The 25,886-nt window shown below is 33.4% G+C and overlaps 1 protein-coding gene across 3 annotated transcripts in view; it reads right to left on the bottom strand.

Annotated features, from left to right (window-relative positions):
• Positions 1–5,856: 5,856 nt before the first annotated feature.
• Positions 5,857–25,886, bottom strand: part of LOC145685982 (uncharacterized) — a 365,426-nt gene continuing 345,396 nt past the window's right edge. For 2 of the 3 annotated variants that reach the window (XM_081758786.1, XM_081758785.1), the window contains 5 exons: positions 24,742–24,949; positions 24,340–24,381; positions 17,214–17,422; positions 12,371–12,476; positions 5,857–7,101 (listed from right to left, as the gene is read on the bottom strand). In XM_081758786.1, the coding sequence (XP_081614912.1) occupies positions 7,050–7,101; positions 12,371–12,476; positions 17,214–17,422; positions 24,340–24,381; positions 24,742–24,949 (617 nt within the window). In that variant the 3' untranslated portion in view covers positions 5,857–7,049. The remainder of the gene's footprint in view (positions 7,102–12,370; positions 12,477–17,213; positions 17,423–24,339; positions 24,382–24,741; positions 24,950–25,886) is intronic. The other variant, XM_081758787.1, reaches the window with a different exon arrangement.

The following is a 25,886-nucleotide window of genomic DNA, read 5'->3' as shown; positions in this document are numbered from 1 at the left end:
ACCAATTTCGCTACCCTATTCACAGCGCAAACGAATAATATGTGAGAAGACTTAGAACTTCATATACTTTCGGATATATTGCAGAGAAGACCATAATGATCCTGCTGCTTCCACCCACCTTATATATTTAAAAGTTTATCATAAATTTCAGTTTATTTTCAGTTTATTTTAATGGTTAATTACCAAAGATTGGGTGTTAGAATACAGCGTCATGATTTGTCTCGTCAGTATTGGTTCCTTCGGTTTTCTTCTGGTTTTTACTTATTATAATTTAATGTTTCCTTTAAATACAATATGCAAGGTATAAACTCCTTTTAATAAGCAGAGTTTTCTGTAATCTTTTCTCTCTCTCTCTTTCTGGTGGATCTGACAGTCCCCTATCAAACTCGAATCAGTCAACACGACGGGCGTGACATTTTTTACTTTTCCTTACACACAAATACAAACAAAAGCGCACACACACGCACAAACTATGATTATTTAACACTAGAATGCCCAACGGAACATTTTTGTTCCACCATCATCTTCATTGCAGTCCTTATTTATTAATTACCGCACGATTTTTATTACATTCTGTGACTTTTAATTTTTTGAAAAAAGGATGCGATTGCGAGAAAATTATCTTCTTAGTAATTATAGATTTTCAGATATTACCAAATACCCCTAGAATGCCCGCGGAACAATTTTGTTCCACCATATTTAGATATATGAGAGATACATTATTACGCACATTTTATTGCCCATTTTTTACACTGACGTTCATTATCCCTCTTCTATTTGCACTCCTGTCCCTCCCCTTAATGCGTTCTCCCCCCTCTCTCAACGCCATCTATCTCTCGTTCACTTCCTCTCATCCGCCTACCCAGGAAAACAAAGGCTTTATATAGTGTTGTAGTTGTGCAGATAGTAATGACTTCTATTTGACTAAGTCGATGGGAGTAACGCGTTGATTTTTAGGGCAAATAATTCAAGTGAAGTTTATGGTACATTGGATGTGTCAGTGTTGTGCAGTCAGTTTCAGTCGATTGTGGTCTGTTTCGAAATTTGTGTTTGAAAATGTCACGAAAGAAAGGACTAAGCACCTAAGAGATGCTTCAAGTGTTTCCTGAGTTATCGGAGGGAGATTCGGGATGTTTGTCAGACAGCAGCCTCAGCGGTGACGAGGACTTCATTCCTGTGTCGTCAAGTGATAGCAGTTTATCTCATGAATGATGCAGTGACCACATCTCTGAATCCTGTTCCTTACATAAACGGGCCTGTGATGTACAAGGTGAGTTTCAACACACCAGAAAAGTAGCAAAAGTGAGTGAGGGAAAGTGTTCTGATGAGACACAAATTTCAGATTCTGTGGGAGATGATGGTAGCGAATCCAAGTCAGAAACTGTGCTTCTGGTTCAGCGTGTAATGCAAGAGAACAGTCCATTTTACAAATTGGTAGGACAGTTACTCCTCCAGATGGTACCCGTTGGGAGGTAGCACGTCCAGGTAATCCTGGAAGTGGTAGGATTGCAAAGCAAAATGAACTGAAAGAAAAACAAAGTCCGACATCACACGCGATACGCCACATTGCTGACGACAGTATTGCTAGTTCTTGGCACCTAATAATTGATGATCCTATGTTGAACAGAATACGAACATACACAGAAAAAAAGCTCGAAAACAAACTGGAGAGGAAAATTGGTCGATGACACTGGATGAGTTAGAAGCATTTATTGCAATTATGTACGTTCGTGGCGCTACAGGGACAAAATGTTTCAAGGTATGTTTCTTATATTCCCAGAAATGGGGTGTACCCTTTTGCCAAAAGGCGATGTCCAGGAACAGGTTCTTGGAGATTCTGAGGTACTTACGATTCGACGACAAGTATACGAGACTCGCAAGATTGGAAACAGAGAAATTTGCCATATTTCAGAAATATGGTATAAGATCGTCGAGAATTCACAGATGTGCTATGTACCAGGGCAAGACATAACTGTGGATGAACAATTGTTTTCGTCAAAAGCGCGATGTCCTTTCACGCAGTATATGCCGTCCAAGCCTGATAAATATGTGCAAAAGTTTTGGGTAGCCGTGGTCAATGATACTAAATATGTAATAAACGCCTTCCCCTACCTGGGGAAGGATGAGTTTCGTCCGGCAGGGGAAAGACTTTCAGAATATGTTGCGACGAAACTAGCTCAACCCTTCTTGAAGAAAGGAAGAAATGTCACGTGTGACAATTACTTTACATCGGTAGCACTTACTAACAGACTACGTTCTGCTTCTACTAGTCTAGTAGGAAATATGAATCGTTCACGCAGGGAGATTCCAGTTTCTGTGAAAAAATCAAAGGGTCCTTTACATTACACACAGGTGTTGCAACATCGACAAACTACCCTCACGGTTTACCAGGCAAAAGCCAACAAAAGTGTCATGATACTTTGCATAATGCATCCACAAGTGGAACTGCAAGTAGATGGCAAGAAGAAACCTGAAACTTTTATATATTACAACAAGACAAAGAGTGGTGTAGATTCAGTTGACATGATGGCTCGCAAATATTCTGTGAAGCCTTCCAGCCGACGATGGCCTGTACACACTTTTTGTAACTTACTGGACCTGGCAGCAATTAATTCCTAGGTGCTGTTCAAGATGATCACCGGAAAGGTCATTGAGCGTCCCAAATTTATTTTGCAATTTGCAGAGGAACTGGCAGAAAGGTAAGAAATGAAAACATTTGTATGCGTTGCATGTAATGCAAACTGATATTACTGTTTGCACCTTGAGGACGGTGGTGTAGCAATTCAAATGAACACTTTCCAAAAACATCTTTTTTTTTCAATTTCTGTTAGTTTTTTCGCATTTATTAGTTCAAAAAATATCATTCCTAGCAAACACTTTTTGTAATATGAGCAGAGAACAAATAAATGCGCTGGATCATATAGTTCAGATGTAACGTAAAATTTCATACAAAACAAAAGCACTTGAACTTAATTCCATATATTCTTTACTCTAGCCTGCTTCCCCCTCTCCCACTTTCCCTGTCTCACAACAATGCTAGAATAACGTGATACGTCTCTGTTGAAGTTTTTAGTGTTTTAAGGCATATAATATTAAGATTTTGCAAAATATATTTTATTTACTATAGAATCTAAAGAAGTGGAACAATTTTGTTCCACTGGGCATTCTAGGTATGTCGGAAGTGCGGGCATTCTAGTGTTAAGCACTATAATAATTCGCTGAGAGTGGGTGGTAGCAAAATTGATATTTAAAAAAGTCTGAGTTTTACGTCCCACGATTATGCCGGGTAGACTAAAGGAGATGATGATGATGGGAAATGAATGAAATGGTGGAATGAAGAAAGTGGGAGGAACCGGGAGAACCCCGAGGAAACCCACGCACACGGTATGTCTACCAGAAACTTCATTTGGCGCGAGAGGGGATCGAACCAGGGACCGTATGCAAAAATTGATATCAAGTGAGAGGTATTGCAATAGTAGACATGGATTGGATTAAATCCAAAAATTGTTCACGGGGTGGTGCGTTTCCGAATGGTGTAGAGTTTCTAGGAAAGCCAGCAGCATTAAGTACATGTAGAGTGGCGATGACAGGATGTCCCCTTGTTGAAACTGGTCGGTCCATTGGTTTTCTGGAACGTCCTTTATGATGAGTGAAATTTCCACAAAAATGTGCTACATTTACCAAGTTTATTTCAATAAAGGCGCAAATGCTGTGACGGCCTGTGAAAATATTTGTGTTTTTATGGACAAGATACTTATTAAAAGCAAAAGCCAAAAGATAGTTCAGTCGCTTTCGTTCTAAAAATTTCGATGTCCAAGATGCTCCTTGCAGTGGCCACCAATCACAGCAGAAGTCCAGCAACACCGGCATGTAATTTTGGAATTCTAACATCGACAGATATCTACACATCCATTATCAATTCAAAAAAACTCAAATTTTCATCGAAGAATCTCTACTGAAATGTGTAACGAAGTCGAGCCATTTCTGAAGCGGATGAGAATGGTTTTCCAAAGAGGCAAGTGAAAACCACGTGTTACAATGTTTTGGCCAGAAATCACAGAAATTCTATAGTGATGGGATTATTATGTTGTGGAAAATAGCAGATCATCGAACAAAATGATGCATATGTCGTTTCATAATCAGGGTGTCTATTAAAATTCCTAAATGAAACTTCGTGACCTTTTCTTTACCAAACCATAAAATTTCGTAACATTCTCAAGAGCGAATTTGGGTGCAAATTAGGCCGAATTCTCATGCATGCGTAGAAGCGTGATTTGCTTGCGATTTGGCAGCGTCTAAAGCCGACCTTAGTTAGAGATATTTTTGATGAATCATGACGTTTTATAGGACAAAATTTTCAAGTCTGTGCTTATATTTGTACAGATAAAAATAAAAGCCAAATTTCTTGACTTTCATGACCGTTTTCTGATTTCGTGACCGATAGACACCCTGATGTTATTTTCAAATCATAATATATATTCTCAATTTTCACCTCCAAAGGCTCAATACTTTTTAGACAACCTTATACAATTTGAAGATGGGCTTCACCGAACAGGTCGAATGCATGAGTACATTGAAAATTGTTACAATACTAGCGGTAGAAGAACTTCGATTTTAACTTATGTACTGAAGGTTTTCAAATTATTTCCAAGCAAGAGTGGACACCAAGATGGTGATATATGCTATTAAAATATTAATTCTCCACGATACCATTAGTCAACAGTAGGCTGACACCAAGCTGATATATTTCGTAAAAATCAAAACTGATGCTATATCATTTACAAAAAATATTGAAATGCTAAGTTCATATGTTTGTGGTCATGAAAAGCTCATATGTTTGTGGGCTATCCTTTCGACAATGAGATCTCGAAAACCACAAGTATTAGAAACGTGTCGTTTTCCTGGTCGATTCCAAATTTTGTGTAGATTTGCCAGTTCTCATTCAAAATCTCAAAAAACATGGCTTTATTTTTCTATTTCATATTTCAGGCATCGTTTTGATCCTATCAGTTAAATAATGCCACTAGGGCGTTAAGGTTGATACCTTTGTGAAAGGCAACCAGTAGAGAAGCTACGTATAGCGGGTTGATGGATATTTGAAGCCCTTTGCTTTCATCTGATGACAAGACCTATTGCAAGCTGGCAACTTCGAAGGTTTGTGGACGCACAATGAGGTGTACTCGGATATGGAATTATAAGAAAAAAATATTTGCATTTGATATGATCTATCACTTATCCGAATTTGCCACACTCACCCCAACATTCTATATATTAAAATACTACATTTGTATGTTTGTTTATAGCAATTCACCCCCTTCAGAGTCTTCCTGTTCTTTCCTTGTGTCCGTAAAGGGCCTTGCACAGATTATAGTGAGAAGTAGGAAGGAGTTTCACGCTCCTATTACTACTATGCGTTGTGTAAATAGTGCAGGATAGCTAGTTTATACAAAAATATTAGCAGATGAATTATGAAGGGGACTGATAAATCGACAACACAATGTTTAATTCAATTTAAATATTAAATGAAGAAAAAGAAATATACATTTATTGCAGATTTTGAACTCTCATTTAGTACCGTCCACTGTATAACAAGAGACGGGACACAATTGGCCACATACCTTATAACTGAAGTACTGAACGTTCCTTTGTTATTGACATACAAGAACGCTAACACAAGGAAATGCAAAGTGGCTTCATGTGGCTTACAAGGGCACATTAACATGTTTGACCTTGTCCCAGCCCCGGTTATATATAACTTATATAATGGGTTGTAGGTTTATATAATAGGGCTTCTTTCTTGAGCACATACCAACATTTGACCATTCATATGCAAAGTTCGAAGCATTGAATAAGAAATCCTATTTTAAATAGTTTATTGTGTACAAAGCACATCCTGTTACAACTTATGCCAAGGTATGGTTAAAAATCTGAAGTATCTTTATCTTTAAACACAGACACCTTATCATCTTATCGCAACATACAATTTTCTTAAATTCTAATAGTAATAATATTAACTAGAATACACCTAATTCGTAAATATGAATCCATCTGGTATGAAATGCAATTGGACTTATCTTTTTTTTTGGCAAACAAATAGCAATGATTCATCCTCCACCATAACCTACTCCCTGCGCAATGAGTTTCGTGCAATTTAGATAAACTGTGTTAAGCCTGACTTAGACATTCTGAGGACTAACTGTTCGCAGTGATTAAAAAAAAAAATGAATGTCGAGTATATTCTTGGTTAAGACTTTATACATTCACCGAACTGCTTATAACCTTTCAAACACTTCTCACTCTTAACAACAACTTCAAAAATTTTAACATTTAATATTATCTAGCACAAGAAGCCTTTATTCTTGCAACAGATATTAAATTTCAACATTTATACATAAAAAAACTTGCACTTTGAAACTTTTCCATGCAAAAAACAACAGTTACTTAGAACTGTGAACAACGAACTACTTGTTAACACTTTTCAAAAACGTGTTCAAATACGTATTTTCATAATAGTGCTTAAATTATAATTATTCTCTCTTAACTACTTGATCCAATATCATGGTTGTAACTACTGAAAGCAATGCAATCATACAACCAGGGTTTTAAAAAGCTGATATTAATAATATATATAGAGTCTATGAAAGCAAATAAGTTCTTTTGTCCTCATAAAAATATTTCAGAAGACTGACAAATACAAGAACTTGACTGAGAAATTTTATTTTTAATGACCAACTTCATTAAAATATTGATACTCAACTGCTGAAAGGCGAGCATTACTAACACTGTACAGAGCTTTACAACGAGTTTGGTGTAACCAACTTCCTCGCGCGGTACTTGAATTTTGAGTTAACTGAGGAGTGGTTCCCAAGATAAAAGGAGTATACAAAAATGAAACTTCTTAACGTAACAAGTAGTCAGACACCATCACTTTAGGATCAAAAGGTTCAAACATTAATTTATAAAGTGTCTGTTGCACTTCTGCGAAAGAAATGCACGATTCTTACACCTCACACACATACACACTGTGCTTCTTCTTATGTTGTTATCTTCTACTGTTCCTTATCCTTTTCCTTCTTCCCTAATGGAATAGCTGCCTTCACTCTGAAGGGGAAAAAAAATCTCATTAATTACATTCATGCACAATTTTATGAGACGGCAATGTATTAATCATAATTTCAACTTGAAGCAGCTAGAAATTAAAAAAAAAAAAAAAAAAAAAAAAAAAAAAAAAAAAAACACGCAAAATTCCTTTCGGATAATCGTGGTGTACTATAATAAAAGATTCTCCATACATGCGATTCATGTGCAACTGACGAACTTTTATTTACAAATTGTTAATATTTATTTTTAAGTAATTTAATTTAATAAGATCAATAGACAGATTCAAAAATATATTTATCTTGTATTACAGCTTCGCCTGAGCCGCCTCAATCTGGTAGGAATAAATACATAGATGTATTCAGGCTATTGCAAAATACGGTTTAAAAGCTTGAGGGATGAATTTATGCATGAGAACAAGCCAGAGTGCGTACTTTCTGACTTATGAGTCGCCGAAATATCGGAAAAATGACTTTGCGGTGCAATAACGCAAATATCAACGACTCAAGAGAAAGCAGTGTGGTGAATTTTATAGGATAGACCTTTAATTTTCTGAAATGCCAAAACCAAGATGAGTGGGAATGTACATAGGGAATTCCCCATTCCGACCTAATTTTATTTTCCGCATATTTGGGGATCCTCTCCTTCCTTTGAGAAATCCCTTGGGCACATTCCCACTCATCTTGCTCTTTAAGGGCAACGACAAATCTTAGGTTGTGGTTACGGCCTTCATATGTCTTCACTGAGAAACCGGGACACACTATAAAAATTTTTACAGCATATTCATAGTTGTACACTTCCTTCTTGCTTAAAGATCAGAATTAATTAAATAATGAGTAACAGGAAGTAGATTTTAATAGCTGAGTACCGATGTTAAACAAAAGGGATTTTTTTAAATACCGCACTTATTATATTAACTTCTGGAGGGCAACTGGAACATTGAAGTCCAGAGGAATCCTTAGGGAGCACATATGATGCAAATCCCAACTGACTCGGCTAAACTTGGTTGTCTAAGAGCCCAAGTTATGGTAAAAATCGACTTATAAATTCTGACTTACGCAAAAAGCCTTGGAACAATTTCTTTACGTAAGTTGAGGACAGACCGTAACTGGATTTCGTAAAACAACATTTATGCATAAACTAAAATTTCAGTTACTAATGTTTTAGGACCTAAGAGATTACTCAGAACAAGTATACTATCTATATACATAGCATTCACTGAGGTCGCTGAAATTCGAAAGGGAGATGGTTAAAAATAATATATGTAAGTTTCCTATTTTAAACATAGACACAATATAATAGTAAAGAAAGTAGTAGTTCTGTAAATAGTGAAGTGTCACTACCGTTCCAAAATTGCCGTTAATTATTGTAATTTTGTAAAATAAACTTATATGAAGTTCTGATAAAATATCTGAAGCCTTCAATAGTGTTACCTAACGGGGAACGAAAAATAAGAGAAATTTTATATCAAATCCAAATTGTTTTTATATTTGTTTCTCGGTTTATGATAATTTTTCTTGCCTCGAGTTTGAATTTAAGAAACCCGTAAAATACGTATGACACGATGTATGACTTTCAGACACTTGATAAGGTGGTTAAGCACCAAAGAAATACCAATCTGAAAACCAATCAACATAGTTAACTCCGGATTTTAAAAAGGATTCACAAATAGTGAATGCTACTTGAAAACTAAAGTGGTACTTGATTATGAGTCGTAAGAGGCAGAAAAAAAGCTTAATTTCCGTTTATTCTCCCAAAGAAGCCGGCTTTTTATGAAATGAAAAAATAGAATTTTAAAAATTAAATTAGTTAATTACATCACTGTTACTTTACGACTCAATTATTATTTTGCTTTTGTTTTTATGGTGCTAAATAAAAAGTTAATCAGCAGTTACTGTATATTCCTCATAATCTCACATTTTATTATCGGTATACTGAGAACGGAAAAAGGGTCGACATGGTGAATGATATTACACGGTAATACAATCACACTTATCCTACTGATAAGCTACTAATCACAAAGCCAATGAGAAATATATGTCGTTAACAACTATTTTAAATATATCGATATATTCTGAGTTTTTATTCTTGTTTATCTAATTACTTTTATTCCACGTAACGTTTCATTTACCTTGCCGGTAATACACAAGATTGGATCTTAGCTTATAAAGGTTCAACAACAGTACTCACTGAAAACTTCTACTTCCATCTTAAGTTAATACATCTTGGAGAAGTACGCAGTCCCATTCTATGATAACATTAATATCAAGATCGTTCAAGAGCCTTTCTAATCAGTAATCACATTATATAACTTTTTTATATGTTTCTCTCACAAGGAGAAGGCAGAGTTTGGTAAGTGAACTTCGGGGCCATTTTTTGCGAGGTGGTAGTGCACATTCAACGAGTTAATATTACAAACTGAGAGAGCGCAATGGTCAAAAATGACGGAGAAAAACGGTCTTTAAAGTTTTCTACTCGCCGCATATGTCGTATGACGCACGAATTTACCAAGTGACCGTATGGCAGAGTGAGTAAAATCTGTAACTTATGTGTAAAGTGTCCCGGGTTCGATTCCTGTTCGAGTCATACTTTTTTTTTTTTTTTGCTTCAACAAAGAAAGTAGGCATTTGTAACTATAAGTAAAATATTAATTCACCGTATGTTTATAATGAATAAAACAATAGAAATTTTCAAATCACTTGTAAGATCTTTCAATGTTCCATGTTAACTAGCAAACAAAATTTAATCTATTCCGTAATTATACTGATATCACGAGTTATATTATGGTTACGACCAGTGGCGTATTTACGATTTTATTTGGGGGCTTTGCCAACTTTAGTCCTGGAAATGTGAAAATTCTCTAAGATATTTAATTTACTTTTTTATAGTAAATAACATTTCGGGGAGGGGGGGAATAAGCCCGGAAGCGCTCCCCTTAAATACGCCACTGGTTACGACAGTCGTTGTGTAGTAAACGTTCTTGACGCTTTGTGTCTACATCTGTTGACAGTTTGGGAATTACAAATGAGTTGAGGGGGAAATCCCCATTGCTAATACTGGATGTTGCTATAACCAAATGAATTTCCTCATTCCCCTTGTATGAGGAAATTAAGCTTAGTATAACAACGACTGCGGTAACAATAATATTTACGGAATAGATTAAATTTTGTTCCTACCATAGTTAACATGGAACATTGAAAGATTTTACAAGTGATTTGGAAATTTCTATTGTTTTATACATTATAAACATATAGTGAATTAATATTTTACTTATAGTTACAAATGGCTACCGGTGCTTTGTTGGTTGAAGTAGAAAAAAAAAGTATGACCAGGAATTGAACCCGAAACCCTTTACTCATGAGTCAAAGATTTTCCTCACTTTGCCACGCCGTGACTTGGTAAATGTGTGCGTCGTATAATACATGCAGCAAGTAGAAAACTTTAAGACGGTTTTTCTCCGTTATTTTTGGCCATTGCACTCTCCCAGTTTGCAGTATTAATTCTTTTAATGTGCACTACCAACTCGCAAAAAATGGCACCGAAGTTCACTTACCAAAGTTTGCCTTCTCCTTGTCAGTAACGGAATCCATGCTTCATACTCCTCTTTCTTGTTGAATTCATTATCAACTATTTGTAGTTTAACAGCCTCCCTTGATTCTCTGTGTATTGTCCCAGAACGTACGTATCATTTGCATATTTTCAAGAGGATCGTAAGAGAAATTATGAAGGCAATGAAGTAAATTGGACGTTAGTCGACGAAAGAAAAGTACTAAACTCATTTCTTAAAATAACCGAACTAAGTCTACCACTTGCAAAGATCAAGGTCCACCTACTTGGCTAAATTTGATCATGATCGGTTGAATCCCTGAAACGCGTATACAATGTGTATATCTTCCATTTTACGAACCCCCCCCCCCCAAAAAAAAAAAAAATGGTTGATCACTTGGATATCTAATATACGTTCAGTATGATTTTGGTTTAATTGTTCATAAAAGTGTTATAATGCGAATAGAAGATTGTGCAAAGATAGTGCATAATATATATTTGAACAAAAATACGTTTTCTAAGTTTAAATCTATAAGTAAAAATAAAATTATAGATAAATAGTATTGCTGAATCAGATTTTAACGTTTATAAATAAAGTACATCATGATTGTCTATGTTATGTGCTCTTTTAATGATATGAAGGCAAAGCCAATGGAACGATGGTTGTGGTGAAGATGAATAAAAAGAAGTACATAAAACAACTAAAAAAATATAGAAGAATCTGGAAAAAACTTGTTCGATTCTCAGCGGAAGCTCATATGGTTCGGATTTCACGTTGAGCTGGGGTCCACGTCTCATATAGCCTCGCTTCACACACTTAAATTCACAAATATATCGATTTATTTGAAATGGTCATCGTTAATGTTCAAACAATATTACAAGTTTGTCGTTCCTACTCAGGCTAAATTGATACTTATTAAATTATCTAAAGTCACATAAGTCTTATAGAGTAATCAGCAAAATAATATAATTATCGCAAACATTTAACAGTTACATTATTACATTTCTCCATAATTGCAAAATGAATGGTCAATTTTAGTAATTAAATTTGTTGTTTGTTCTGAGATTACGGGCTAGACAACGAGATGGAGAAAAATGCATAATTTATTTTTTGGCAATTGATTGTGCGTTATGTACTATGACCAAACTTTAACTATATACGGAAAGACATAGAACCCAGAATTACAACAACTGGCTCTAATTCTCCAGTACTTTTGATGAAATTCTGATTCTAGAGCTGTATTACAACTTCATTATTACATTTTTAAGACCTAAAAAATGACACATAAAATTTACATACAAATTTTTGAACTCTTAATCAGAATAAATTTTCTAAGAACAAGGTAAACGCAAGAAAGATATGAATTAACCTAACCAACGTTCAAAAAGAGTGCTCTACTAACGTTTCTTCAGATTACAAGGCTCTTCATTTCGTTAACATAATCAAAGTAATTTCTATGTATTAACCTTTATTATCCCGAATTATTTCTTTTAATTTTTTTCGTGAATTGTGTTTATGTACTTTTCTAACAACATAAAAACATAAAAAAATAACGTTTTTCATTTGTTACCTTGTTCATTTACTAGTTAAGGAATTAGATTTTACTAGTAAATGAACAAGACAAATGAGCAGATATTTAGCGTTGGTTTTCTGAACGTTCGTTTTCCGTTGCTATATGGCATCACGGGGCTTATAGGACGAACTTTTCAATGCCCTAATACTTACTTGGATGTGATGTCAGAAAACTTGCTCCTAACTATGTCCAAATTTTGGTCTATCTGGGCCTTATTGTTCTCATACACCTTTGGAAGGGTGAAAAGAGCAACAAATGCTGGAAAGAAAAAAACAATGATGTACATTAAGCTAGTTCCGGACGAAGTAGGTGACTGAATTTTTTATCAATTTATTCACTATGAGATAAGGCTATGTTTTACAATAAAAAAATTTTGAGTATAATACAAACTTGAGACTGATTTAAATTCGTTGCTTTACTGGGATGTGAAGATGCTATTGTCACAAGTAACATGAAAGTACTATACTTATGTAGCAGCAAAATATATTAAAATTTTTTATTAACTAAAAATACATGAATTCAAATTATTCATTAAAAAATAAGTTTCCCCTAGTATTCTTCCTATTAACAGATATTTCTGGTACGGTTCAGCTGACAAAAATTCAAGATACAATGCTGGCGCAGTTAATTTTGGTATTAGAAAAGGAAACTTTTAAATGAATTAAAATGTGTTTCTCTTTTCCGATTTAAAATATCCAATTACTATTCCGAAAAAAATGGGGCAGGGAATCTGAACGTAGTGGTTTCTCTAGTTCCATTGAACGACTTGTAGAATTACTAGAGTAAATTCAGCCACAGAAATTATTTTGGTAAAGAGATAACAATACACAGATTCAGTGTCTACAACAACTACAGTAACAATATAACAGATTTGTACACAGAAAAATCATTTAATTGTAAGTTAAAATCTTCCTTCCTTTCCCATTCCTTTCTGCCTTCCCAATACAGAGTCACATGTTTCAGGAGATAAACCAACCCAGCATTTATCGAAATTTTAAAATTTGAAGAGGAGTTTACGGTACTCCCAAGGTTTCTAACATTGACATGATGATAAAGGTTGTCTCTATTGTCAAAGAGTCTTTGTGACAATATAGAAAACCTTCACTACCATGTCAGGCTCAAAACGGAAGTTCTTTCGATCTCTGAAAACTCACATTAGGTTCTCAAAACAGAATATCTGAAACTAGTAGAAACGTTTATCCAACTGAGAATAGCATGCAAACCCACTTTCATATCAAAACAAAAATGGGGCTTTAGTGACATTCTCTTGTCCGAGTAGTCCAGCAACTCTGAATTTAGACAATCCGAACAATTCAAGTGATGAAGTCTTTTAGGTACTCATAAGGTGGATACACATTCAAAGTAAAGTTGGGTTCAGGGAAACATGATTTGAAACCTAAATAGGGATACAAACGAATTGTATATTGAAAAAGAACTTTCTTAATTTTAGAATATACTACAGGAAAGTAAAGGTAGTAGAATAAAAAAATAATAAAAAGGAAAACAAATCTGTTATTAGTCCACTCCCCCCCCCCCCCCCGAAAAAATCTACATTCCAAAAAAAAAACTGCCTTTATTTGCATATAATGCTATTAAACTTGATAATCAAAGCAATTATCATACGTTACTTTATCAATAACCACGAAGATAATTAAAACATCTTCGAACGTGTAAGAAAAAAAAATCAGCCTGAACATTAGCCTCACGGATAAAAAAATATACTGATGAGATGCTCGAATTTTCTTTTTTCCTTCCACTATTAAGTTCTTGTTCTTAGTGACCTCAACACACAATTCTTAAGTAACTCCATCATGAATTTCTTTCTGATATAGAATATGCCCTATCTTGCACGTTTACAGATAAACAGCAATATCTCACTTCACTCGCCAACATTCGATTCTGTTAACTTATGAAAATCGAATACTTTTAAGTTTCCTCAATTTCTTTCACTCAGGTAACTTAAACAGAATTTCTATCAAGATCAGCATTCCATTTTCTTTTCCTAAATTAATGGTCACCCATGCTAAATTTACTTACTGTTCCATGACGCATACAAAAGCTACTTCCAAACTTTGATTAATTATACTGCGGGTAAAATGTGATACTTGTGTCACATGAAAGCGTTGCAAACTTGTATGATCTTCGTAATCAAAATTAAAAAATATGCTCTTGACCTATTTGGAAATTTATTAATAAGATCATGTTAATTTTTACTGGCTATACCTTTATTTGTGTTTCCTGATATGTTTACGAATTATATATGGATGATTCTAACAACACGGAGACCAAGCATAATTTTGGAAGTCACTTTTATGTATGTAACACAGAGATAAAAAATATCTTCTGGTTTTTTTCTTTGGTCTGCCTGGAGTTTCCCAAAGACATGAAAATTATTTACTTTTTCTAGTTTTCTAAAACTTAAATTTATAAATAAACAGGGTTGGCTGGTTTAAACCAGCTGGTTAAAAAAAAAAAAAAAAAAAAGTGTAAGTGTTTATAAAATCTTGACGAACACACATTTGTGAGTTATCGCGTTTCACTCCCGTATATTATTCGTTTTATATTCGGAGCTAAATTCCCCATTCATTATTCAAAGAGATTATACTATAAAAGCATTTTTTTTTTTTTTTTTTTTTTTTGTAAGTTTATGAATGTTTCTTTGATTTGTTTATAGTTTGTTGTTATTGTTATGCGATTGCAATCAAAGAAAAACTCTAAATATTGTTTCGTTTTAATAATGTTTACTATTGATAAAATACATCGAAATGCCGTAGTTTTTTTTTTTTTGGGGGGGGGGGTCATACAAACCCTACGAGAGGCATTTACTGAAATGAAAAGTATCTTTGATATTTATCTATGTATAAATAGGTCAGAGCCAAAGTGAGCTCAAATAATTCGTATCTTTATTCACTTTCTTTACTGATATGCAAATTAAGTCGTTGAATTTCTTTAACTTGGACTAATAAAAGTCGTAGTGAACTAACTTGAACTAAATTAGTTTTTCTGTACTCTGCAGTATTTTGAATTGTCCATATGTAATTGTATAATGGTTTCACTTGTGCAAATGTTTATCTTTTGTCCTTCTGAAATGACTCTGACAATTATATTAGCAAGTATGTAAAGATCAGTACAACGTATTTTTATTAGGAGCCCTTCGTAAGTAAGTCGGCAGACGTATCACATTTGTGGCCAATTAATCCCGGTTTCCAGTTCAAATGGAGAGCAATTTCTCTCGGATGGAAGCCGAGAAGCGGTTTGGATTCCGCTTTAAGCTTATATGATCCCTTCCAGCATAATGCGATTGTTGCATAATAACACCAAGAGAAAATAAGCTTATTTCTGTCCATATGTGATATAAATACATAGAACAAATTATTTTTTTTAAAAAAAAGTTTAAACCCAAAAAATGTTTTTTGTTTGTTTTTTTCAATAAAAACCATGGTTTTTGCCAACCCTGTAAATAAATATCCTACACCAGCGTTTCTGAAACTGTGATCCACGGACCACAAGTAGTCTTTGAAGTATGGTCTTGTGATCCTCTTAGATAAAACATTAGTCTAAAAAAGGCCCGAAAAAATAAAATTCAAGTGAACTGCGTATAATACAGATTATATAATTAAATAAGGTAAGGATTATACAATTTCTAAGAAATGTATAGATGTATTGTTCTAAAATATTATTCATAGCTTTCAATTATTAAAACATTACTTTCTCCTATTAATAAAAATATACAATTTAAAAAATTGTAATTAATACTATTTTCTACAAAATACAAGAGTAAGGTAGTCCGTAAAACATTCCGACTAATAATGTTGATACGTCCTTATAGTACAGTTCTAGAGGTGTATTTATTGAAATTTATTCTAAAAATCTTTTGAGTACACAAAGTATGCTCATTGTTACCATCTCGCGAATTCTACAACTAAAAACAATATCGCTATTTGATATGCTTATTCTATATACGTGCCTTTACTATAATCTCGAGTCTTCAAATCAATCGTAATCTTAATTAACTTTTATAATCTTCCAAGTAATCTTGTCTGAACCAAATTGGACTGAGAATCTGTGTGTTTGTTTCCACATGCTACATACTATATTCACTACGCAACAGTGTATGTCACATTTGAAAGCACTTTGTGCCATTCTCAATATCCAACAGTATTATTCTGAGCTCTGCGAGCGGTCATGCTATAACGCCCTACCATCTATCAGCAGTGTTGGTTACTACATTGCTAGCGTTAACATAATAGAGGAATGAAACGTGAGTCAAACTTCAAGTTTTGATATATGAATCAAGGATACGGTCTCTGACTGACTGTTCTTTTCAAAAATAGTATATTTTATACTCGACTAAATTGTTGATCTAGTTATTAGTGTAAGCATGGAAAAGCATTATACACTGTGAATGTAATATGGAACTTCACAGTTTGCGCAAAAATTGTCAGGTTGACAAAGCGGAAGTCTGTAAGCATTATTTGTGGTTTCTTTCTATTCAAGTTACATAAACTTCACATACATTAATTAACATAAAATTATACACTTTAGGTTACATTATTTCCACGTTATTCACACCACAACGGTGCAGGAAACAAACAACACAACAGGCACATAGATTTAAAAACAAATCTAAAGTTAATAATCTCTGAAAATATAAGTGATGACTAAATTTATCCAAATCCCACATCTCCGCAATAAAAGTGGTCCCCATTCGGAAAGTTTGAGAAACGCTGTCCTAGACCAATCACTATTTACAAATAAAAAGATCGTAAAACATAGAATGAGATGAACTGAAATATTTTTCAGTTTATAAAGTTTCCTGCAGAGAATTTTCTCCAAGTCACAGAAACCTTCTTTTACATTGCTCCATTCGTTCCTACGTTATTGACAAAGAAACTTATGTACCTTTGCTGGTGACCGTATACAAGCAAAAGACGATATATATAACAAAAACACCATTGCTAAGTAAAATACCAATTACTCGCGGTGTTAACTTACCAATGATAATCAGTGTCATGCCATTAAACCAAGCACCGACGTAGGTGAGGCACCAGAGCAGAACACCAAACTTGATTGAATCGACCAAATCTTCGACCAGAAACAGTCGTCGAAGTTCGTTTACAGCGGCATTCAAATGGGCTACAGCCACTTCTGTCACTTGCTGGGCTTTGTCTTGTGGAAGGGTCAAGTCCATCTCCAAGAATTCTCTGCAAAAAAACAAAGTATCAGTATTTTCAATTTACTGCTTACATTCTCAATTAAAAAAAAGCTCGACTACTTATGAATTCTATACAAGCATTGAAAGGTTTATTTCAGTATTATGCTCTCAACTACAGTATCTACCTTTTTACTATTTCATGTGTTGCTACAAATAGTCAAGACCATATTTCTTACACCCTAGTACTGAGATTTTCCCCTATTGTTCACTGCTACTGCAACAAAACTACTATGGTTTTCTTCATTCACATACGCACAAAAACTAAAAATGCTAAAATTATTGTATTATATATATACACAGTAATTTATAAAAGATTACTTCGTCAGACTGCTACCATTTCCTTCATTTTGTGAATTTCCCTTCTCTCAACCCTCAGCTGTTAATAATACTAATAGTCGTTTTCCTGTTAGCGCGAAACTTAAGTCTATGTATAAAAACATTACATTACATATGTAATCAGGATACGCTGTAATTGCTAATTAGTGAAAGATAACATTAGTACTCTTTTATATGAACTACTACATTTTAAACAGCCATTGAAATTATATCTGGCACATAAAACGCATTTCTGATGAGAAGAATGGATACAAGGAAAGCCTAAGATGGCTCACTGGTAGAGTGCTCATTTATGTCAAGAAAAAGTTATACTTCGATCTCATACAAGCATATGATGAGTCCATAGTTTCTTCTTTCTTCAGGTTCTTCCCATTCCCCATCTCTTTTTATTTCACTAATTATTTAACAATTATGAACTTGCATTCTTCCCTTTAACCTACAAGGCATTACCACTCATATAAAAATTAAATGAAATTTTTAGTAGTCTGCATTAATAAACTCTGCTTATTTGTCTTTTCGAATCTCTCTTCACTTCCTCACTCCTTATTTTCCTCTAATAATTTTGGCTTTTATTACTGTCTATAAATACCCACTAATTTTTACATGGAATAAATTTGATTACTATATGATTATACATTTCTGTTAACATACATTTTGCTTATTCATTAACGCTGAAACGATGTACAATATCAAATTCATATCTTCAAAAATATACTATGATATTAGCTTTCTCACATATATTCGTTATTTAACATTTCTGGAGACTTTTCTTTTTCTTTTTTTTTTTTTTTCTTTCTTAGTCAACCCCGAAACATCGACAAATAACTATGAATACCTAAGTGTTCATCTAACAGTTTTAAAATTACTAATAACACTTCTATGTGAAAAATATAACAAAAATCACACTAAAAAGGGAAATCACCACAAATCACTTCTACTTCATCTACACAAATGGTGAGTATGCAATTCGAGAATATACATGTAATAAATTTATCTCGAGAGGTAAGATTAGGGAAAACGTATATTTGAAATGAAGTCATTAGTTAATGTACTACAGTTAGAAGAATCAAATTTCAGAGGTTTTATAGGTGTCATTACGGTAACTTGTTAAGACAATATCATGAAGCGTATCTTGCATTATTTTATACAAAAGTAGATAATGTTATAACACATTTATCTTACAGTTCATACAGAGAAACCAAATTCTGAGATGAATCTACTATTTACAACGAGCAGTTATAGTATAATTTGTTTATTATTATGTTAATCATTATTTAATTAAAAAAGATACACAAAATTGATGGTTAATGATATTAACAAGCAACAAAATTAACTTCTTTTTGTTTTCACGACTTAGGGTTAGGGTCGACAGCAGGTTCAAAAAATTCATATATTACAAGAGTTATTAGAGTTATGTTCTACTTGTTAGCGTGCCAAAGATTTGTTAGAAGTAGCATCGTTAGAACGTTTTGCTTCAACTTTACAAATATACTTAATTTCAATTGAAACTGAGAGCATCGCAGGGAAATTACAAAGCACTCCTCTTTTTTAAATGGTACAACATTACATCAATATCTGTTTACAAGCGAATTTCATTCATTGGTTCATTTTGGAATAGCCATTTAAGTGTAAACTTGTAAAACGTACAGCTAATCAAATGAGAACATACAGAACTTTTGAGTTAAATAAAATATTACAGTAGGCATATCCCATTAACATTTATTTGTTATGATAGGGAAACTTTGTTGATTTATTCCAGCAGAAACGGAAAAAAAATATACAATAAGAACATTATCTAAAAATACCATGTGTTAAAAAGTTATATGCATCTTGATCTGAATATATTAGGTGACGCACGCTGAAGTACAAACAGATTTAAATGACCCAATGACGGTTTTCACTATGCACGAGGAACGTTCCAGACAAACTGAGACATCCAACTTTTCAGAATAGCAGCCAGTTAGCATAACGACTTATCTTAAAAAGCTGGCGATCAAGATCTATTTGTTGTGGGTTCGACCTTGGTCAGGGCATGGGCGTTATGCATTGTTCTTTCAGTATTAATTTCTCATTGTCTCCTTTAGCCTGAACGACAGAAGCGAGGGACATACAATAAGATATAATTTTCAGATTAGAAGAATACAGGTAAGTGTAGACTACTTTCTTCTTTTTAATATACTTTGGCACTAATATACTAATACTAATGCACTTAACTACTGTTTCATTACATGTGGACTTTGTGGTGGACAAACACCGTGCTCGTGGGTTTTCTCGGGGTTCTCCCGTTTCCTTCCACTTTCTTCATTCCACCATTTCACTTATCTCTCATCATCACCGTCTCCTTTAGCCTAACCGGCATAACCATGGGACGTAAAACTTAAAGATTTCATTTCATTTCCTACTGTTTCATTAGTCCTTGGATACATAACAGCATACAAAGATTTCTCAGTATGATGGAGCTATGATCCGACTAAATTCTTCATATCATTGTCATGCTTTAAGTTCTTACTTCTAGGAAGTTCCTTTAATAAACCAAGACAAAACTCGCTTGGAGTGAGGTCTGAGGCATGCGAACGAAAGCATTTTAATGATTAAACCAAGCTTCTTCTCTTTCTTTCTTTAAAGCATTATGTACATCTTTGAAAACCTTATAATAATAATCACTGTTAAGAGCGCCACCACGTACGGAACGATGCCACTTTTGTCCCATGATTTTGCCTGTAGACGAAATTGGATGGTAAATTCGTGTACTGTAATCTCCACTGCTTTCATGCAGGTTTTGATTTCGGCATTTTCTTCAGATATTTTCAGTGTTCTGATAACCATCTGTTTACATGCACGATATACAGACCCCGATTTCCTATACATCAATAATTTCAAGAACTTGTCCAATCACTTTACAGTATTCGGACTTCCCTCTTAACTGAGATACAATGTAGAAATGATGTAACGTCAAGAACACTGATTGCTAATGAAAATCTTTATTTTATACGATAAATGAAAGCGATGTTTTTTGACATACTATTCGTGTTTATTCCTACATGCCGAGTAAAGGTGTAGAATCCAAAGATCATTCCTAAATCTAGTGGTTTTAGGTCTGCTTACTCTGTCAACAGAACCATCATAACTTAGGTTTTTATTCTTTTCTAGTAAATAAAAGTGTATTACATGATGGTATTTAAGGAATTTTATTAATGTTAAACAATGACTTTGTGCAAGCACATAACTTTAGACTGCAGATCATACTATAAGAAATTTTAATATAGTCTATCATCAAAACAACAGTGCAGTTATGTGGCTCCTGACATTGTATCCAAATTTTCAGACGATTAAGTATAAAGCAAAAAATGTTAATGACTTCTGAATGAAATTCATAACTACTAGTTTATGTTGTGATCTGTTGTGAAGTACGCGGCATTATGTTTGTTTATCAATTTTTGCGAACGATAAAGTTGCAATTAGTGTAAAAATGTATATACTCTTTTGTGTGTTTTGATATTCGAAGAGGACATAGCACTTCCCTTTTATTTCTCTGGAAATACAACATTTTTCAGAGTGACTTAGTAAGATACGCAGGAGTTACAGTATAAGCACATGAAGAGCAACTTTATCAATATACTCAAAAAGGTTCTCACTTTGCTCTTCTATATTTTCCTGTAGTTAAACCACACAGAAGCAAAAATATTTTTGTATATTGTGGATTTTATACTGTAGGAGCGAACGGTTTTTGATCACTGCTGTTTTCTTTCTTTTTTTTTTTTTTTTCTTTCAAATTTCATATGAAGGTAATTCCTTGACATCCTATTTCTACTAAAACCTCTTCTTACCCATACGGTGACAATGCTGATACATAAAATCGAAAACTCGATGTTCAACATGTTTGCTTGTAAGAGTACCTTTTGAGTTTACATAGGAGAAGTTTAATAATCCATCATATTCCCTTATTAAAATACATGAAATGTAATTCCGTCCGGACAACAAAATAATTCTGGCTTCAATATGACTTTGTTTATTTCAAAGAAGTACATTAATATTAAGTATATTAGCGTCAATACGTTTTAAGTGTTGCACGTTTAACAGTAATTTAAAAAATAAAAATAAAAAATCAAATTTCTACATTTTACTATTATGTCGACATTTTAATATTATACCCTTGTTTTTGGTACTGCATTTTTTTCTGACAAAAAGTGTCTAGTTTAATTTTTAACAAATCTCCATAACTGTTTAGGGTTAGTAATATTATTCTCTGAATTCTATATACATTATTTGTGTCAATGAAATCACATAGTTAAATATCTGATTTTGTTCCTTTACATATTTATTATGGTATACTTCGCGATAGTAGGCAGTAACTCTCATCTTTTGTCATGATAATTGGCCTGATCCATCACAATTTATTCGTGAACAAATAACACCACACAGTTGACTTTAGTTTCAAGAACAAAACATGCGGCAGCCACCTTGCTCATGACAGATTACCTACAAGCAGTAACGTGAAGCAAGGATTTATTGTTTTGAAACTGCCAATTCCTATCAATAGTGACAATTTTCAAATGAAGGCTTTTATGAAACTAAAATTCAAATTCGAAATATTGATTTTCCTTTTGAAGTTTATACATGAAACCTTCGCCCTTGTATATAAAAATTACATTCTAAAATTATCTAGCTATAAATTTGGAATGGGGAAAATAATTAAGTCAAATATAATTCATTTGGCCTAAATCTCTTGAATAGAAACGAAATTAGTTAATGTCTCTGAAAAGGGCTTTCAGCGTTTCTAGGGAAAGTAAACATATGGATAGAAAAACTCAGATACAGAACACTGATAAGATTTAGTGTAACTACATATTGGTAAGTAGCTGCATCGCCGGTTAAAGTGAAGCTTGGTCTTCCAACGATTGTTATGGTTTTATTGCAAACGAGAGCCTAACAGAAAACTGTCAACAGTGCCATCAGTTGAAAATAAACTGGAGGAAGTGGTATTGTTTGCACGTCAACCTTATCGCCCTGAAAACTCCCTGAGAGCATATCTAGGATTCACACTGAAATTCTAGTATTGATTTCTCTGAGACTTCCTCTGGATTTCCATAATTAAGATGATCTCATCCGCCACACCGCGAACACTAACATTTATGATAAGTTTCGCGGAAAATAATAAATAAATAAATAAAATAGGTCCCCACCGAAATCATAGCCATCCAACATTCTCCTTTTTATTTTTGAACTACGGCATAAGCTTTTTTTTTTTCTGTAAATAATTATTATGAGTCGAGTTTCCTATATTTGGAATAGAACAAAGCACTAGTACCAAACAATAATTATGAACAAAAGATATCTTTAATATCGCGCCATTCTGAATACATTCATAAACATAATCAAGCAAATTTATATATCATAATTTAGTCTCTCTCTTTAATTATCTTCAACCAACAAACCTAATTAATTTGTTCTTCTGTAGCACTTGAATTTTTTATTTAATTTATTGTTCTTGTTCTTTCAAAGCTTGAAGCTTTAACACGTACTGGGGTTCCTTAAGCTTCTTTATTTCTGTAGTTTTTCTTCCTTCCTTTCTTTCTTTTTTTCAGGACTTTTCTTATTTTCTATCTGAATTATCTTGACTTTCAAACGTTCTTCATACCTTCTGTGAGAGTAAAACACTGTGAAATACAGCAATCTCCATGACTTTAAGCAAATTTTGAAGTATTTCCCTGACTTTCAAAGTCAGTGTGAACCCTAATATAAATGTTTCAATAACGTTCTCTAGCCGCTTAAGAAAGCAACAATGAAAATTCTAATTCTTGCGTTCGCTGGAAGCGCACGTCCGACGTATCATTGGAATTGAATGGGACATTCTACTGGTTAATTACTTTTATCTGGTGATGATAATTTTATAATCAAAGTAAAAAAAAAAAAAAATAAATAAATAAATAAATAAATAAATAAAAAAATAAAATAATAATAATAATTATTATTATTATTATGATCTGAGGTGTGCTAACACATCAAAAATTATACATGTATGTTACACGGTCCTTGAGTAATATTTCCACACACACACACTGATTACTTCAAGACTTCCGAACAGAAAGCATACAGCAAATGGAAATTATTACTTGTAGTTAGTTACTGATTGAGAATTATTCATCAAAAAATGTTTAGATACTGGTCAATTGAAACGAACTAGAGAAGTCATCAACGGAAGATAAACCGCATCGAATCAATACATAATAAGGCTATCCAATGTTTTGGCAGGATTGTATTCTCTAACAATACTGCAATTTGTATTCTTATTTCGGATACCTTCACGAGGGAAAAAAATCAGATACAAAGATTGAAGTAATGTATGTTTTTCAATATCGTATTCTCTCTCTCATCGCATACACACGCACACAAACACAAACCAAGGCTCAAATGAATATGAAATCTACTAAACCATCTACTTATCTTTGTAAATATTAGTACTTTGAAAAAAAAAAAAATCTTCTACAAGTTAGTTTACATTACCAACTAAATGTAACAAAAAAACAAATCACCACCACCGCTATCTTTGCACAAATCAAAGCAGCTTACATCAAGCTTTGGAGAGCACCAAGCAGCGTTCCCGGCGAGGATCTAGAAAAATATGGGATCCTCTCTTATAATGCAAGTTCCAGTAAAATAATACAGTCTTTAAGGTTGATCACTTTCTTGACTTGAAATTTTCATTTGAATTTTTTCAAATAATTTAACACAGAAAAAATAAATAAATAAGTCATTATTAAAATTTTTTGAGATTAAACTAAAAAACTCGAAATTGCTGACTATGAGGTCTCATCTTTAAAGCAACGGAATTACAAGTGAAGAAGTTTTATCATACTAATGCAACATAATAATGAAAATAATAACAAAAAATAAAGAAGAAAAAAAAGCATTACATGAGCTACCTCAGTTGCAAAACGATTTATTAAAAAAATCTATTTTTCGTATACTTACTTAAATGGATGTCCATCTTGAGTTTTCTGAACTGCTTGGAGTACATTTTTGTAAATTCGGAAACTGATAGTTACAGCCAATAGTCCAAGGGAGAGGTACGCAATGACGCTGATGAGAGAGAAGTATGAGAGAGACAGCAGGACTCCCAAAATTCCTCCGAACACAATACCGGATTTCTTTGGATCCCTCCAGTAGACTAGCTCCACAACTAAAATTAAGGAGAAATGAGTTTTTTAAATGTGTACTCTACTTAAATCATCAATGATTTTCATTTCATTTCATTTTCATCCATAAATCATGTATGATGTTCGAAGGAAGACGAGCGTATGAATCGGACACGTCAATAAATAAGATACAAAGAAACAGTTATTGCATACTAAAAAACAATAACGAGGCAAAATATGAGACAAAATTACACTATACAATCTACAACCTGCATTTTGTGTTATTCGGCGAGGCTAGATATCTGTATCTCAAATATGAACAGAAGTAATTGTATGTTAAAGTGTTCCAGTGTGCGCTGACACTTTTGTTGATTTCTAAATATTGCTAAACTGGATCCATATGCATAGGGTCCTGTTTCCTGTGGAACCTTCAAATTCACTGTTCAGAACTGTAACTGGCTTCATGAAAAAATATGATGTACAGTTACTACATTTATCATAGCTCTAAAATACAATTACTTCGTGACAAAAAGAAAGAATATTTACATTTGGGATATTATTTATGTATCCTATAGAGTTTATCAGAAATTACACGACATGAATATTCCGTGATCAAAAACATTAACAAAATCTCAAATTTTTGAATATTTCCATTACAAAAGAATGATAAAAATAATAACCTTTAGGTGCTACTTCAATTAAGTAATTAGTTAATCTGCAAAACCACATGATGAAGGGGAGGTAGACATATTCTGTTTACACAATATTCGAATAAATAAAAATTAAAAAAGCACTACAGGTATACAAATATTATTAAACTATGTTGCAGCAAAGGCATTGTAACACAGTTTTCATAATATATTTAGCTCTAGAACTTTGTTCAGAATTTATTCCAATAATAAAAGCTGAACCTGAAATATGAATCTACAAGCATAACGTTATTCAATGAATTTTAAGCTGAGTTGCTTAATTGCATCATTT

The sequence above is a fragment of the Thermobia domestica genome, chromosome 5 (assembly GCF_964235325.1).
Source record: "Thermobia domestica chromosome 5, izTheDome1.hap1.1, whole genome shotgun sequence".
NCBI lineage: Eukaryota > Metazoa > Arthropoda > Insecta > Zygentoma > Lepismatidae > Thermobia > Thermobia domestica.
The sequence above is the reverse complement of the archived record's forward strand: the minus strand, read 5'-3'. Positions and strand labels throughout refer to the sequence as shown.